Below are 14,312 nucleotides of genomic sequence, written 5' to 3' on the forward strand. Positions count from 1 at the left end.
ACATTATAAGTAGCTGGATCATGTCTCCCTTGATATCATTTTTTTTTTCAATAAATTATGTATATTTTTGATAGTCTTTGTTGTCATTAATGTATTTTGATTGTATAAACCAAACGCATCATTTTTAAGTTTATCATCTTTGTGAACTTGAAGCTGTGCAGTATGATCATGACATGCAATATATTTTTTTGATTAAGTTTAAAATAGAAAGAAAAATGGCTTATTATCGAAGAGAAAGCACATAATGTTCTCTTGATAATTATATACATTTCTTTTTAATAAATCACCTCCTACGCTAATTTTTTTTTTTTTTTATAATTGTGACACCTAATAATCTAGAGAATAAAAAAAAAACAGAAATAAAAACAAAAAAAAATATTTTTTATAATCCAAAAAAAAATACTTTATTGGAATATTGTATCTCAATTCAATTTCATATTTCATTATATACAATGCACATGTAGTTTTATAGCATGTTATATCACATACAACTTTCACCAAAGAAATCTCTTGTATGGACACAAAGAATACGACCTTGACATTTAAATAATGCGTTGCTCTGCAGACGACAAAACAAAAAGAAGAAATTTAAACATCGTGTTTGGACAAAAATATTTTTTAAACATACAAAAAATATATATTTTTTTTATCTCTAGGTATTATAGACTGATATACTCATGGATGACTTAGTTACATTTTTTTACAGAGTTATTGTTCCTGATATCTATATTTATTTCCCTTCGCACATTGCCTGAGAACAAGGCCGACAATTTTAAAACTAAAACTAAAAGAAAGATGACATACGAATAGAATACTTGTATATTACCTTTAAGTTTGGCTATCCTGTGTGAGAAACAAGATTCCTCCATCAAGAAGATGAGTTCAAAGATAGACAATCTTTCTTCAGGTTGATATTCTAAGAGGTTGGTCAAAATGAGTCTGAAACAAAAGTAAAGTCGTTTATGAAATATTGTATCTATTAAACAATATGATATTTTCACTATTACAGTTATCATTTTGAAAGACACAACAAGATGTATTTATTGAAGGAGTTGTAGATGTATATGTTGACTACATCTACAAATAATGAATATCATTTCAGTGGGGTGGGGGTTGGAAATGCCTACATTAATATATTAGCAGTCTAATGCATTCTTGGTGTAATACTAATAAATAATATATATATATATATATATAGGGGCACGGCGGCTGACTGGTTAAGTGCTCGGCTTTACAAACCTGAGGTCCTTGGTTCGAATATGGTTGAAGATTGGGTTATTAAATTTCTAGATATTTAGGGCGTTCTGAGTCCATCAAACTCTATTGGATATCTGAATTTATTTGGGGAAAGTAAAGGGGGTTGGTTGTTGTGCTTGCCACATAACATCCTGCTCGTTATCCATTTGCCAAAGAAACAGATGACCTTAACATCATCTTCCCCATAGATCGCAAACTTCATATAGGGAAACCCTTCTTTATTTATATATAAATGTTTTTCTTACCTGTCTATACTAGAAGGCGACAACCTATTCCTGACTGTTTCCATCATTGGTTCCTCGATCTCATGACTTAAAACATTGACTTTGAAAACCATACACCAGTAGACTACTCCTAGAGCGAACATGTCACACTGTAAAGAATTATATGTATGTGTTTTATAATACTGATTTATTGAATAAATAAATATGTTTAAAGGCAACAAGAAAAGTGTCTCAGTTCAAGATGGAGTTTGGGGATTTAGTATGCTAATACACACGAGCAATACCACAGTCAAAATCTTTATTGAAGGTTGTTTTTTAAACATTGAGGAAGTTTATACCCATAATTACCCATGAATTAAAGAATCAAAAGAAATGTGTGTATACAAATGTTTAGACAAATCTGTTAGAGAGGAGAAACAGTTCATGATAAAGCCGTATTATACTAAATCGAGAAAAAATGTCACTTCTAATTTATAGCTATTAGGCAACATAAGTTCTATTCTCAATTTTTTTATCTAAATACCGACAAGGGAATATACGTTAAATTATTCCTCCCCCCCCCCAAATTAAATTTAAGCAGGCTCAAGACCTGCAATTGTATCCCTTCCTAATAGAGGACATGTTTGTTGATAAGAGTGTAAAGCTTTAATCCCATGCGAAATCTTTGTTTTAATTATAACATGAAAACTTGCCTACAAGGATTTATTATCACAGTAGAAATTGTGTATGATTCCCCACTAATCAAATTGGCAATGTTAAAGCGTAATATGAAATCAATTAATGATTTTTTTTGTTGCTTTGTGAATATAATATACAAAGTTTTTTTTTGCTGATTTTATTCACACACTGAATATTGTTTCTATATTTAAAGATTTTTCCACCTAATCAAGTTTATGACATTTATCATTAACCTACACAGTGATACAAGCGTCTGCAAATAAAGACTAATTTCATTCATAATGTCGTAATATATATCCAAGAAGCAAAGTTATCGTTAGTTTAAAAAGGATAAGGTCAACTTGATCAAATATAAATACAAATTTAAGGAGAATACATGTCAAAATATAATAACTTTGTTACTTACTTTAAAAGGGTCAAATTGTTTCTTTAAAAACTGCTCTGGGGACTTGTACACGACAGTTCCTTTTCTTTGGGTCGCCATTGTATCCTCAGTGGGCAAGATATCCGATAAGCCAAAATCAGCAATGAGAACTTTCTTTTTTGTGATCAAAATGTTGTCCGTTTTCAAGTCTCTGTGAGCAACTTTTTTGTTATGGAGATAGTTAACTGCTGCACACAGCTGCACAAAGTATTCATCACTCATCTCCTGATGCATGGAAGGCAGTACCTTGGTCAGAGTGCCATCTTCGTAGAATGGCATCACATAAGCGAAGTACCGAGGAAAGGACCCCATGCTATCCATACCCATGATATAGGGATGACGGACCGTGGCGAGTACTGCAACTTCCGATAAGAAATGTTTTGCCACTTTGTTCTCAACATCAGTGTTGTCTTTGAAAAAAGCCTTGATGACTTTCTTGACGTTGCGATCTTGTTTGGATCTGACTTGGAAAACTTTGACCGGGAAATGATTGTGAAGCAATTTGTCCACCTCGAAGTTATATACATGGCATGCATCTTCTTGGTATTTACGAAGTTCCAGTGTGTTTCTTTTCATAGGATACATTTTAAAATAGAATTGATAGAATTGGAGAACACAGCTAGATGACAAATAATGATGAATTAAACCTTGCAATACGAAAACACAAAGTCACCAAAAAATACACAAATATAATATGTCCAACACTTGTATTTCACAAAGAGAGATCTCAAAGTTGAAGTAAGAGAATGTAGAGTTAAAAGTTGATAAAGTTAATTTATTTCATTGATTTTTATAGCTTAGTAAGCTCCTCCCACAATCCTTAAGCTGTGGTTGTTTAATTTAATGACCTGTGATTGGCCGAAAGCTGAAGTGCGCCGGACCAGCCTCGTTGTCTTTAAAGTTTTTGACCAGTGAATGACACTCGGTGACGCCATTGTTCGGAGGTACATACGTCAGCAGATGACCAAGGTTTGGACTGCTGTCATAATTTGTTACTATGCAAGGATGACCACATTAGTGAATGAAGGACCGAGAATGTCAACAATCTTTTGTTTTCTCGAGACGACTTTGTGACCAGCTGCAGTGGACACCGTCTAAGTCAGTCGGAGAAAGAGCAGGGTATTGCGGGGAACAAAACAAAACAAAATCAGATGTTTATGTAAGAACTGAGAAAGCTTATCAAAAATGTCCACCGCCCCTTATCCAAATACATTTCTAGGTTGATGAACATGGATGGAAAGATTAAAGAATTTTACAATTATGTCATTTAAAAGAAAACCAAGATAGTATTGGGCAGCATGGGCGTAGGCAGAAGGGGTTTTTGGGGTTCAAACTTCCAACGAAATGAAAGGAATTTTGTGACTAATTATTTGTTTTGATTTTTATTTATTTTAGGTGAGACTTTAATATTAAACCATCACGCAGCCAAGGGGGTTTTGAGTTTAAAATCCATTTCCATGGGGTTTTGCGATTAAACCCACCTCTTATATAAAAGAAAAAAAAATTCGCTAGAGGATAGGCAAGGGAATATGATTTTAAAACCCCCTCTGAATTTTTTGGTATGATAAAACCCCCTATTTAATATAAGAATAAAACATACATCAGTTACCAGATTCTATGAGCGTAGCCTAGAGGGGTTTTGTATTCAAAAGCCTCCTCTAGAGGGCTTTAAGTTAAAACTCCATCCAGATGGTTTTGAGTTTAATACCCCCCTCCAGTGGGGTTTGAAGCTAAAAAACTCATCTTCAATATAAAAAAAGCAAATTACTCAATCAAAATTCTATGAGGGCTTTAAGTTTACCCCCCCCCCCCCACCTATGGTTTTAGTTTAAAATACCCCTACACATGGTTCTGAGGTTGAAAACCCCATCTTCAATATTTTTCTAAAAAAAAACTTCAGGGATTTATTAGTTTAAAACCCCCAACAGATGGTCTTGACTATAAAACTTCCCCTTTTGAAAAAAAATTAAAGCAAACAACAATTACCAAAATCCAAGAACGTTGCAAAGGAAGGTTACAATTTCTACTAGTCGCTGGGTTCCATTTATAAAGAGCAGTGAATAGCATGTAAGTAAATAATATTCCAAAATTGAAAAAAAGACTAAATGTCGCCAAGCAAGGATGGCTAAGAGGGGTTTCAGGAGTCAGTTATATAGATCAGGTCTAAAACAAGGAACTGGAAGTCGACCACTTGTGAGGTTGTGATAGAGCGTCGAATAAGGTTTGCGGGACATGTTCTCCGACAAAATGAATTACGCATAATAAGAGTTGTGCTGACATGGAGGCCATTACGAGGAAAGCGCAAGCTGGGACGTCCTAGTACAACTTGACGCCGCACTTTCATGGAGGTCCTCAGAGCAGGTGGAAGGAGGCTTAAGAGATTGCCAGTAAGCTTTCCTCCCAATGCGCTGTACCACGCGGGAGGATCTAGGTCAGTAAGAATAGCAGTTTAATGAGGTTTTTACGTGATACTTATCCTCACTGGCAAATGTTATGAAAAAAAAACAACAACCTGCTACAGATTTATAGTTCCGGTTCCCTGGATAATTGGTTTATAATGTTTGACATTTATAACTAAAATGTTCATCTAAAAAGAGGTCTCTGTTAACCAGTCATAGCGACTAAAATTGTCAATTATTGTGTTTGTGATATTGAAAAAAACTTTGACTTAGTATATATTGATTATCAGTTTTATTATGACCGAACATATAATTTTTACAAAAGATTTTTATTAAATTATTACATTTTTATTACCCATTACTAACTGTGAATAGACCTTCTTTTAATGACTTAACTATATAAAATTTAGCTTTATGGAATGAAGAGAGAGTAACCCTTGAAGGATTACGGGCACGACATGGCCTAAAGTGTGCCGATGTGCCAAAAACTCAAACCCCTCATAACTTATTGACATACATTTTTTTTAAAGTCCAATATATTTTATAAGCAATAAAACATTGAAAATTAAAAAGAAGACAATTTAAAAAAAAAAAGATTCCTTCTTTATGTAGCTTATGACTTTTTATAAAAAGCAATTACTGTAGCCTCAATAACCAGTGAAAATTTTTTTAAAAATCTGGTTACGCCCTTACAATAAAAGTAATGATATAATAGATATATATATATCCTCCTTCGTAGACGAAGACGAGCACATTTCTCATTTCCTATGAACTTGACTATGGCTAGAGAGTTCAACCCTCGCTTTAAAATGCCGCCCTCATTAATAACATGAATATCGTCTGCTACAGTAACACGTATATTTGTTAAAACACTTTTGTAAGATCATTTCTACTTTCAAGATAATTTAATTTTGATAAATTGTAGAAGTAAAACTTATGTTTTCTCTGTATGGCCAATAAGATTTTTTTTCTCAATAAATATACATAAATTATCAAATTTAGGAGATCAATGTCTACCACCCTCCAGCAAAGACAAGTTATAAAACTAATATGTAGAATTCCAATATTTAATTTAACAAAAAGTTTCATTAAAAAGTCACTTAGACCACCCCTCCACCTCCCAGTCAAATTTTACTCTTTCCTGCAAACACACAAACTCACAAATTGTTTACTCTTAGTTTACTTTGATACTCCGTAAACAAACAAATCATTGGCTTGAACAACAAAGACATCAACATAAGAGAGACCCGGCGCGGTGTCCAGAGAAGCGAACAATAGCTTCATAAGTTACAATGCGTCAAAGCGCTATCGGCTCTGCCACTACTATTGCGGTCATTGAGGCAGAAAGAGATAATAGATACACTAAAGATACAGTACAATTATTTTATAACATTTTTCATTTATAACTAAAATCATTACGACTAATTTTGTCAATCATTGTAGTTTATCTAATTAACGCTTGGAGTGTTTGTAATATTTAAAAAAGTTTTAACTTGGTAAGAATTGGTTTTCAGTTTTATTTTGAGCCAGTTTCAGTTTTTTGTTACATCTCTTCAATTGCAAAAAAAATATTCGTAAAACTTTTTTTGTTCATTTATCAAAACGTCTTGATAACTTTATGACATACAATTTCAGTCATCCAATAACTTTTTATGTTGATTCTGTTTCTATTCACAATGTCGACAAGCGTAGAGAATGTCTTCAAAATGGAAGAGTATCAAAAAGATGTCTATGAAGTTGTGCACATCTCTCATTTTCTATGCGTTCGAAGTTGGCTAAGGAGTTCAATTCTCGCTTTAAAAAGGCGGCTATATACATGTTAAGAATAGGGTCTGCTAAAGTTATGCGAGAATTTATTTAAAGACTTTGTGACGTCATTTCTAATTTCAGAAGATTAACTTTTGAAACATTATAGTAGTAGTTTTCTCAATATGGCCAATACGTTTTTTTTTTATATACATAACTATTTAATTTCTAGAAAAAATTGTTGTTTAAAAAATCAATGTCTATACCACCCTCCAGCAGACTTTGCAAGCTAATATAATTATAATGAAATGTAAAGATAATCTATTTTATTTTTTTATTGATGCATGACTGAGACTCCCGGACACCCTGTCAACTTGTACTCTCTTTCCCACATACACACACACACAGATCGTTGACTTTACTTTGATACTTCTTAAACAAACAAATCATTCGCTTAAACAACAAAGAAATCAACATAATAGAGACCCGGCGTAGACTATCGCAATGTCCAGAGAAGCCGAACAATAGCTTCATTAGTTGCAGCGCGTCAAGGCGACGCTATCGGCTCGGCCACTCCTATTGCGGTCATTCTTGTCCAGCTTAAGTAAAAACGTGTCAGCTGACCTTAAGTAAACATAAACTGTCCACTTCAAACAATAGATTCAATCACACTCCTTTGCTGCGCAAAAAAAGTTAAGAGATGAAAGCCTGTTCCACTGCTTCGACAACTTTCTGTAAAAAATCACATGACAAATAAAAAGCGCAAAATTATTGAGGGGGAGGAGCTTCATTAGCAAATAAATCAGAAGGAAATATTTATTACCTAAAGTATTCAGCCTCTAGAGACACATGTGTTACTACTGAAAAACATTACTTGAAATATTCTGAAAATCTCAACGATCAATTTGTATTCAAATCCTTTGTAGTCTCGATATTTACAACTTGTGTTTGGTTAAAACCACTAGTTTATTCTATTGTTTTTATTTATTTTGATTCTGCTTCTATTCACTATGTCGACCAGCATAGAAAATGTATTCAAAATGGAAGAGTATCAAAAAGATGTCTGTGAAGTGTATAATTTTCAGATCGAGAATATCATAAAGGATCGTTATCCTACCAAAAAACACTCGATCCCAACAGAAAGTGGGCTGTAAAAATGTGTTACAAAGACAATACACAGAAAGGTATTTCGGCGGAACGTCACTTCTTGACTGAAGTTATTATACTCAGAGGACTTAAACATCCGTTCATCATGGGCCTAGACAACGTCGCATCATTTCCTAATTACTTCTGCTTCGTGATGCCATTCTACGAGCAGGGCACGCTGACCAAGGCGCCGCCAACGATGACCCATGAGTTGAGAGATGAATATCTGGTGCAGCTTTGCTGTGGAATCAAGTTTCTTCACGACAGAGGAGTCGCTCACAGGGACCTGAAATCTGACAACATTTTACTCACTAAGCAAAAGAATGTGGTCATTGCTGATTTTGGATTAGCTGATTACGTCTGGCGACGTGAGCCTTTAGTTACTGGGAAGAAAGGAACATACATGCATATACACTGGCGGATCCAGGGGGGGGGCGGTAGGGGCGATCGAGGACGAACTTTAGTATAGGATTCACACAATTTGTATACGAATTTATTACTTATGTTAAAAATATATACTAATTATTTATATTTCAACCTATTTTTAGATTATTTCGCCCCCCCCCTCTAGTATGTTGGCCGATTTGGTGGGGTCGGGAGGGGGCGATGGTATCAATCCAGCCCCCCCCCCTTAACTTTCGATTTGGGGGGGGCGGTCCAATTTATTGGTAGAAATCACAGCCTGCTAACAAAATCAATTAAATATCTATATCCTTGTAACTTGTTATTGATATTTTAACCGATCTTTATATTATGTCGTTCCCTGTTTGCCGATTGGTGGGGGGAGGGGACGAATATCTCTTCTGCCCTTCCCACCTAAACCCTTTGAGTGGGGGGGGGGCGGTCCGTTTTTATTGAGAAATCATAGTTTGTGAACAAAATTAGTTGAATTAATATATAAATTTTATATTATGTCGCTCTATTTCTGATATTTTGGCCGATTCGGTGGGGTAAAGGGGGGGGGGCGATTGCAAGTACTGCCCTCCCCACTCTAGCCCTCTGAGTGCTGGGGGGGGCGGTCCTATTTTTGTGGAGAATCATAGTTTGTGAATAAAATTAGTTAAATATCTATATAATATAAACTACGTATTGATATGTGACCCATTGTAAATATGTCGTACCACACTCTAATCTCAAATTGTATCATTAGAAAATTTAAATGAAAAAGGGTTGTACCAGGTGGGAGGGGCGATACATGCAATCGCATTTCCCCCATCGGACAAATCAATACTTTTTCTTTTTGTATTATAGTTAAGAACAAAATTTAAAAAATCTGTCACTAATATAATTTATATATACTATAAATTAAATTCTTATATCGAGTCACCTCATACCTATTCTTTAATGCCAAATGCAATCTTTAGCAGAAATTAGTAAAAGAGCGAGGATTAATCGTTTTCACTCTACCGCCATTCCCATTTCCAGACAGAGTTTTTGTAATTTCACATGAAGTTATCATAAGTATTTTAAGAAAGACTTTGCATTTGAAAAGTTAGAATTCAAACGAAATGTTTCAGTATAAGAGTCATGATTGAGATGAGTTCTAGACTCAAATAACGTTTTCATAGTCGCCTTTTCCCAACCTTTACTCAATCTGATTTTTTTTTCTAGCTAAATAAATTTGGGACTATAACTCACAATTTATGCTAGAGTTTTCTTGAATACTATTTATCGAATAAGTTTTTTTTCGGCGGCGATCCTCAAAGCAAAAATCTAAATACGTGGGGTATCCTATCTTTTCAAGGAACAAATCGGTTTTATTTGCAATGTATTATGGGTCTATAAAATTCAAATTAGAATATTTTTCAAGTACAACATTATTCGAAAGGTCGTTTTTTAATAGTATGAATAATGAGCTTCAGGTCAGGAGAATGCGTTTCTGCAGTGAAGAATACAAGAAAACGCTTTTGGCGACGGGGCTTCGCCCCGAACTTCATTTATGAGTAATGAGTTGTAGATGTCAGGAGAATACGTTTCTGCAGAGAAGAATGCAAGAAAACGCTTTTGGCGTCGGGGCTTCGCCCCGAACTTCATTTATGGGTAATGAGTTGTAGATGTCAGGAGAATGCGTTTCTGCAATGAAGAATGCAAGAAAACGCTTTTGGCGTCGGGGCTTCGCCCCGAACTCCATTTATGAATAATGAGCTGTACTTGTCAGGAGAATGCGTTTCTGCAGTCAAAAAAGCAAGAAAACGCTTTTGGCATCGGGGCTTCGCCCCGAACTACATTGTGAAGAATGAGCTGTACTTGTCAGGAGAATGCGTATCTGTAGTCAAAAAAGCAAGAAAACGCTTATGTCTGTATGCACGTTTATGCGTAGGGTTAGGGTTTACTGGGCGTTAGGGTTAGGGTTTGGAAAAAAATCGCCCCTTCCCCACTCCAAAGTTCTGGATCCGCTAGTGTGCATATATCTCCTGAGCAGGGCGAAGAGCCATGTAACTGTTTTATGGTAAGTCTAATTGAAATTTTTTTAAAGATAATTTAAATGATTAAAGAGTCAGCAGTCAAGTCTAATCCTACTGTACTTTCTTTACGTATGGTGTTTAAATCTCTAGCTACCTGATTACTACTAATTTCATTTTTCTATGGTTAAACTCCGACATATTTAGCCATCATGCTACTTAAACTATGATGCCTAATTTATACACACATAATGAAATCAATAAAGAACTTGATAAATCCAAAGAATTCTGATACTGCTTTATACATAATAGCATTTTGTCAAGAAATATATTAACCGATCATGATTAATGAATACATTTATTCTAGACGAATAAAACCAGCAAACTATAATAGGTAAAGAATGATAAAGATTTCACCAGCCTATAGCTTATTAAGTGTCCAATATGAAGGATTAAGAATAGAAGCCTATAGCGATGTTCAATAGTTACTATTTAAAAAGCAGACACAGAGAAACTGTACCAAATGACATTGCCGAAATCCAGATATCTTTATACATTTTTTTACTATATTGTTTAAAAATGTTTTTATTTAATTTTAAAGCTTCAAAGCAGATTTCGGGCCTTAAAAAAAAGATAATTTATAAATGGAACAGTTAATAAAAAGATATGAAAATGAAAACTATTCTATGAAACTATTATGCTTTTACTTGCTGTTTAAGTAAATCAAAACAAATATAGTCTGTCTATTAGTATGTGTAGGTGTGAAACAATTGATAAATCTATTCAACAAAGTTAAAACTTTACTTATAAACATTTTGATTAGTATTAAATATCGACATTAATATCTTTTTTATGTTTCTTTGTTGTTACTGTAGTGTGATATGTACTCACTCGGAGTAGTCTACTGGTGCATGCTATACAGGGTAGATGTAATAGACTTGAAGCCCAAGGAGCCACTACTCACGATAGTTTCACAAACATTCCACGTTCCAGATATCGACTGGTGAGTCAAAACTTAAACAGTAATTTTGGAAACCTAGTGGAGAACAATTCTTTTTTTGACAAATATCACTATAACAAACATTTTTATATTTGAACCAGAAAGGATGGATAGTAAAAGAAATCAGTACTCGGAAATAATTAAAATTACAAATAGAAAAAAAAATGTTTGAATTTTTTACCATGTGTACAACTCTAAAGTGTAAATTTATCACCATTTTTTCAGTGACATTTTGTATGTCTTTTGGAAGCTGATCTTACGAAAAGATTTTCAGTCCTGAGTCTGATCAATTTACTGAGCTACTCGAAACGTTTTGACATAGAATCAAACTACTTAGAGGTAATAAGTCATTGTGCGTGTGTGTGAGTCTGTGTATGTCTGTGTATGTGTGCCTACATTTGTTTCTTCGTCTGTTTTCTAGACACTAAAACATTCAAAGTGTATATTTGTTTCATGTTTTTTTTTTCAAACAAACTCTCATTATTTGTCTCCGTTTTTTCTGTCTGTCTTTCTGTCTTTCATCTTTTCTAAACTTTGTTTTTGTCAGAAAGTACAAATTGAGTGTGTCTTTTCTCTACAGACATTGATTTGCTGTAATTGTCGAGATAAATGTCTTTGTCTTTGTTTGTTAAAGTCTCAGAGTTTCAAGAAAAAGTCTTGTGATGATAAATGTTCCTATAGCATGGAACATGCATATTATAAATATTTAACCATCTGAACTAAATAGAAACCAATGTCATTACAGAAGATAGATTTTTAGACATAAAACTCATTTATTTGAAATTTTTCTATAACTGGCATAAACACACATACACATGCACTAAGAGACACCTATATAGTCTCTCATACATGCTGTTATGTAAACACACACACACATAAACACATCAACTCTAACTCTTTGTGGCTCCTACACATATAGTGTTAAGTCATTGTCATATTAATAAAAATTAATTTCTCAAATGTAAAAACATCAGCATATTGTTTTAAAAGGCTACTACATTTTGGGGCCATGTTTCACAAGTTAATTTAAAGAGAAAAGACAAACAATTTATTTTTAAATTTCGGGTCTAAATTCATCACATGATCTTTATCTTTTGATTGTGTCACTCTTTCTTCGTTCTTTGTTTTTGTGATTTTTTTTTAAAGAGATCTTAATGTCATTTTGACCCTTTTACATGCATTAAAGCTGCTATGTTAATATTTTACTTTATTAATGTTTGTGTTGGTGATTGAATTATCTACTACATGTGGTTTTGTTTTAGAAATTAAATATTTTTTGAAATTATAATCTGTGTAAGGTTTGTTGTTTTGTAAGAAAATGTGTATTCATGTTTTGTAGTATAATTGCATGTCTATGTACTGTTACACTGTACTGTTGGTGTTACTGTTGTAATAATAGGTATTACTGTCAATAGACAAAAAAAAACAACAACATCAGAGGTAAAATTAAATATATCTGCCGTCACTCAAACAAACACATTGCACCAATATGCACACATTTCTATATTTTTTATTGATCTTTATTCCATTTAAAGCAATGTAGTAGTTGTCTACCATTGACAAGACCCATATAAAGTACTTTCTATTTGATTGTACATTTAAAATTAATCAAATAAAATTAATTAAACACAGTAGTTGTATTATTTAGTGTCTTACAAAACATGAGTGACATTGATATCAATTAAAATGAGATACATTTCGCAAAAGACAAAAACAAAATGACTTAAAACTTTCCAGTAACACGACCAACTGCTCAATGGTTTTACAACATCTCACGTTTGAGTTCAAAAGAAAATCCGCTGCCGATAACAGACGTAGGCGGCAAAAAGAAACTCTAAATCGACCACCGGCGGACAATTGTTATGCCTGCGCTGAGCGTAACCGCGGAAAATATTGCATTCCTAAATAATCTTCGGACTCGAATACAAGCTGTCAATAGTATCACAGAAACGACTTTGATGCTGTTAATACTTTAAAAAAAAACAAAAAAAACTATTTTTTTAATATAGATAAAAGAGTTCTTATCTATTAATTAACTGCTAAAATTCTTCTATTGCTCTCAATACTTCAAGATTTGTTTACTATTTTCTATATGAACAGTTCAATTACAAATAATAATTTAATTAATTATTTATTTTTTTATTGTTTTATGTGTTGTTATTAACAAGAAATAATTATGTAACTTTTATTATTAGATTCAATTTCTTTTTAGTTTTGTTAATAATCGTGACAGACAGATAGACAGACGAAGTGAGTGAATATAAACTTTGTTTGCACTAAGCAATATTTTCAACTTGGTGTCAGCTTCTGTTCAGTGATGCGGTGAATCCGCTTCCCATCCTATTAAAACATTTTTGCAGATTGCTTTTACTAGTAGCGAAAGTAAGGTTACGATGAGTTCATCCAACTCTATGGGTACATTAGTCTGGCAGAGTTTAGGTTGTTAGTTTATTTGCATGCCACTTTGTCATCCTCGATAGTCGATAAGAATCTCAAATCAATCTTAGAATCAAGTAAGAATTGAGTTTAAGGGAAAGAATTTACTGAAGGAGAAAATACAAAAAAATAAACACGGTTATGTCTCTTATAATCTTTTCCAATCCCAACGTGTAAACTTTGCTTTTAATGTTGTCCTTTATATTATATCTAAATATACAAAACTATTTTCTTGAAATATTTTGAAAAATTAATTATTTCAAAATTTTTTACAGCCTAATTTGGATGTTTGGTTTTATGAAAATCTTGTAATGACAATACAAAAGATGTTTTAAAAAATCAATGAGTAATCTGTTGCACATTTCTAGCTCTTAAACTAACTATATAAAAACAAAAAAGGGTTTTAATCACATCAGTTAATCTACTTTTCCCATTTGCTAAAAAGTTAATTACTTGGATTGCTTCCCTTAACACTCCAATCCTCACCTCTGCTCAACAATCATAAAGACTGTTTCCCTTTGATGCTCCACTAGCCTATATGGATAATTGGATTTATCAAAGCGATGGTGCTAAGTAATAGAAACCCGGTGGTAACAATTA

At 33.4% G+C, this 14,312-nt stretch overlaps 1 protein-coding gene across 1 annotated transcript; it reads right to left on the reverse strand.

Annotated features, from left to right (window-relative positions):
* Nucleotides 1-327: 327 nt before the first annotated feature.
* LOC106070370 (uncharacterized) lies at nt 328-3,168 on the reverse strand. The gene is made up of 4 exons (XM_056043184.1): nt 2,566-3,168; nt 1,503-1,630; nt 827-939; nt 328-335 (listed from the first exon to the last, which is right to left on the reverse strand). Exons 1-4 carry the CDS (start codon nt 3,166-3,168, stop codon nt 328-330), a joined length of 852 nt encoding a protein of 283 aa, XP_055899159.1.
* Nucleotides 3,169-14,312: the final 11,144 nt, after the last annotated feature.

Source organism: Biomphalaria glabrata, chromosome 10 (genome assembly GCF_947242115.1).
Source record: "Biomphalaria glabrata chromosome 10, xgBioGlab47.1, whole genome shotgun sequence".
NCBI classification, from domain to species: Eukaryota; Metazoa; Mollusca; class Gastropoda; family Planorbidae; genus Biomphalaria; species Biomphalaria glabrata.

What these genes read in the sequence shown, in the direction of transcription:
- LOC106070370 (XM_056043184.1), bottom strand. Translation starts at nt 3,168, where the DNA reads ATGTATCCTATGAAAAGAAACACACTGGAACTTCGTAAATACCAAGAA. An exon ending in AACAATTTGACCCTTTTAAA is followed by an intron (nt 1,631 to 2,565) that starts GTAAGTAACAAA and finishes AATTCTTTACAG; the next exon opens with TGTGACATGTTCGCTCTAGG. An exon ending in TCGCCTTCTAGTATAGACAG is followed by an intron (nt 940 to 1,502) that starts GTAAGAAAAACA and finishes CTTTTGTTTCAG; the next exon opens with ACTCATTTTGACCAACCTCT.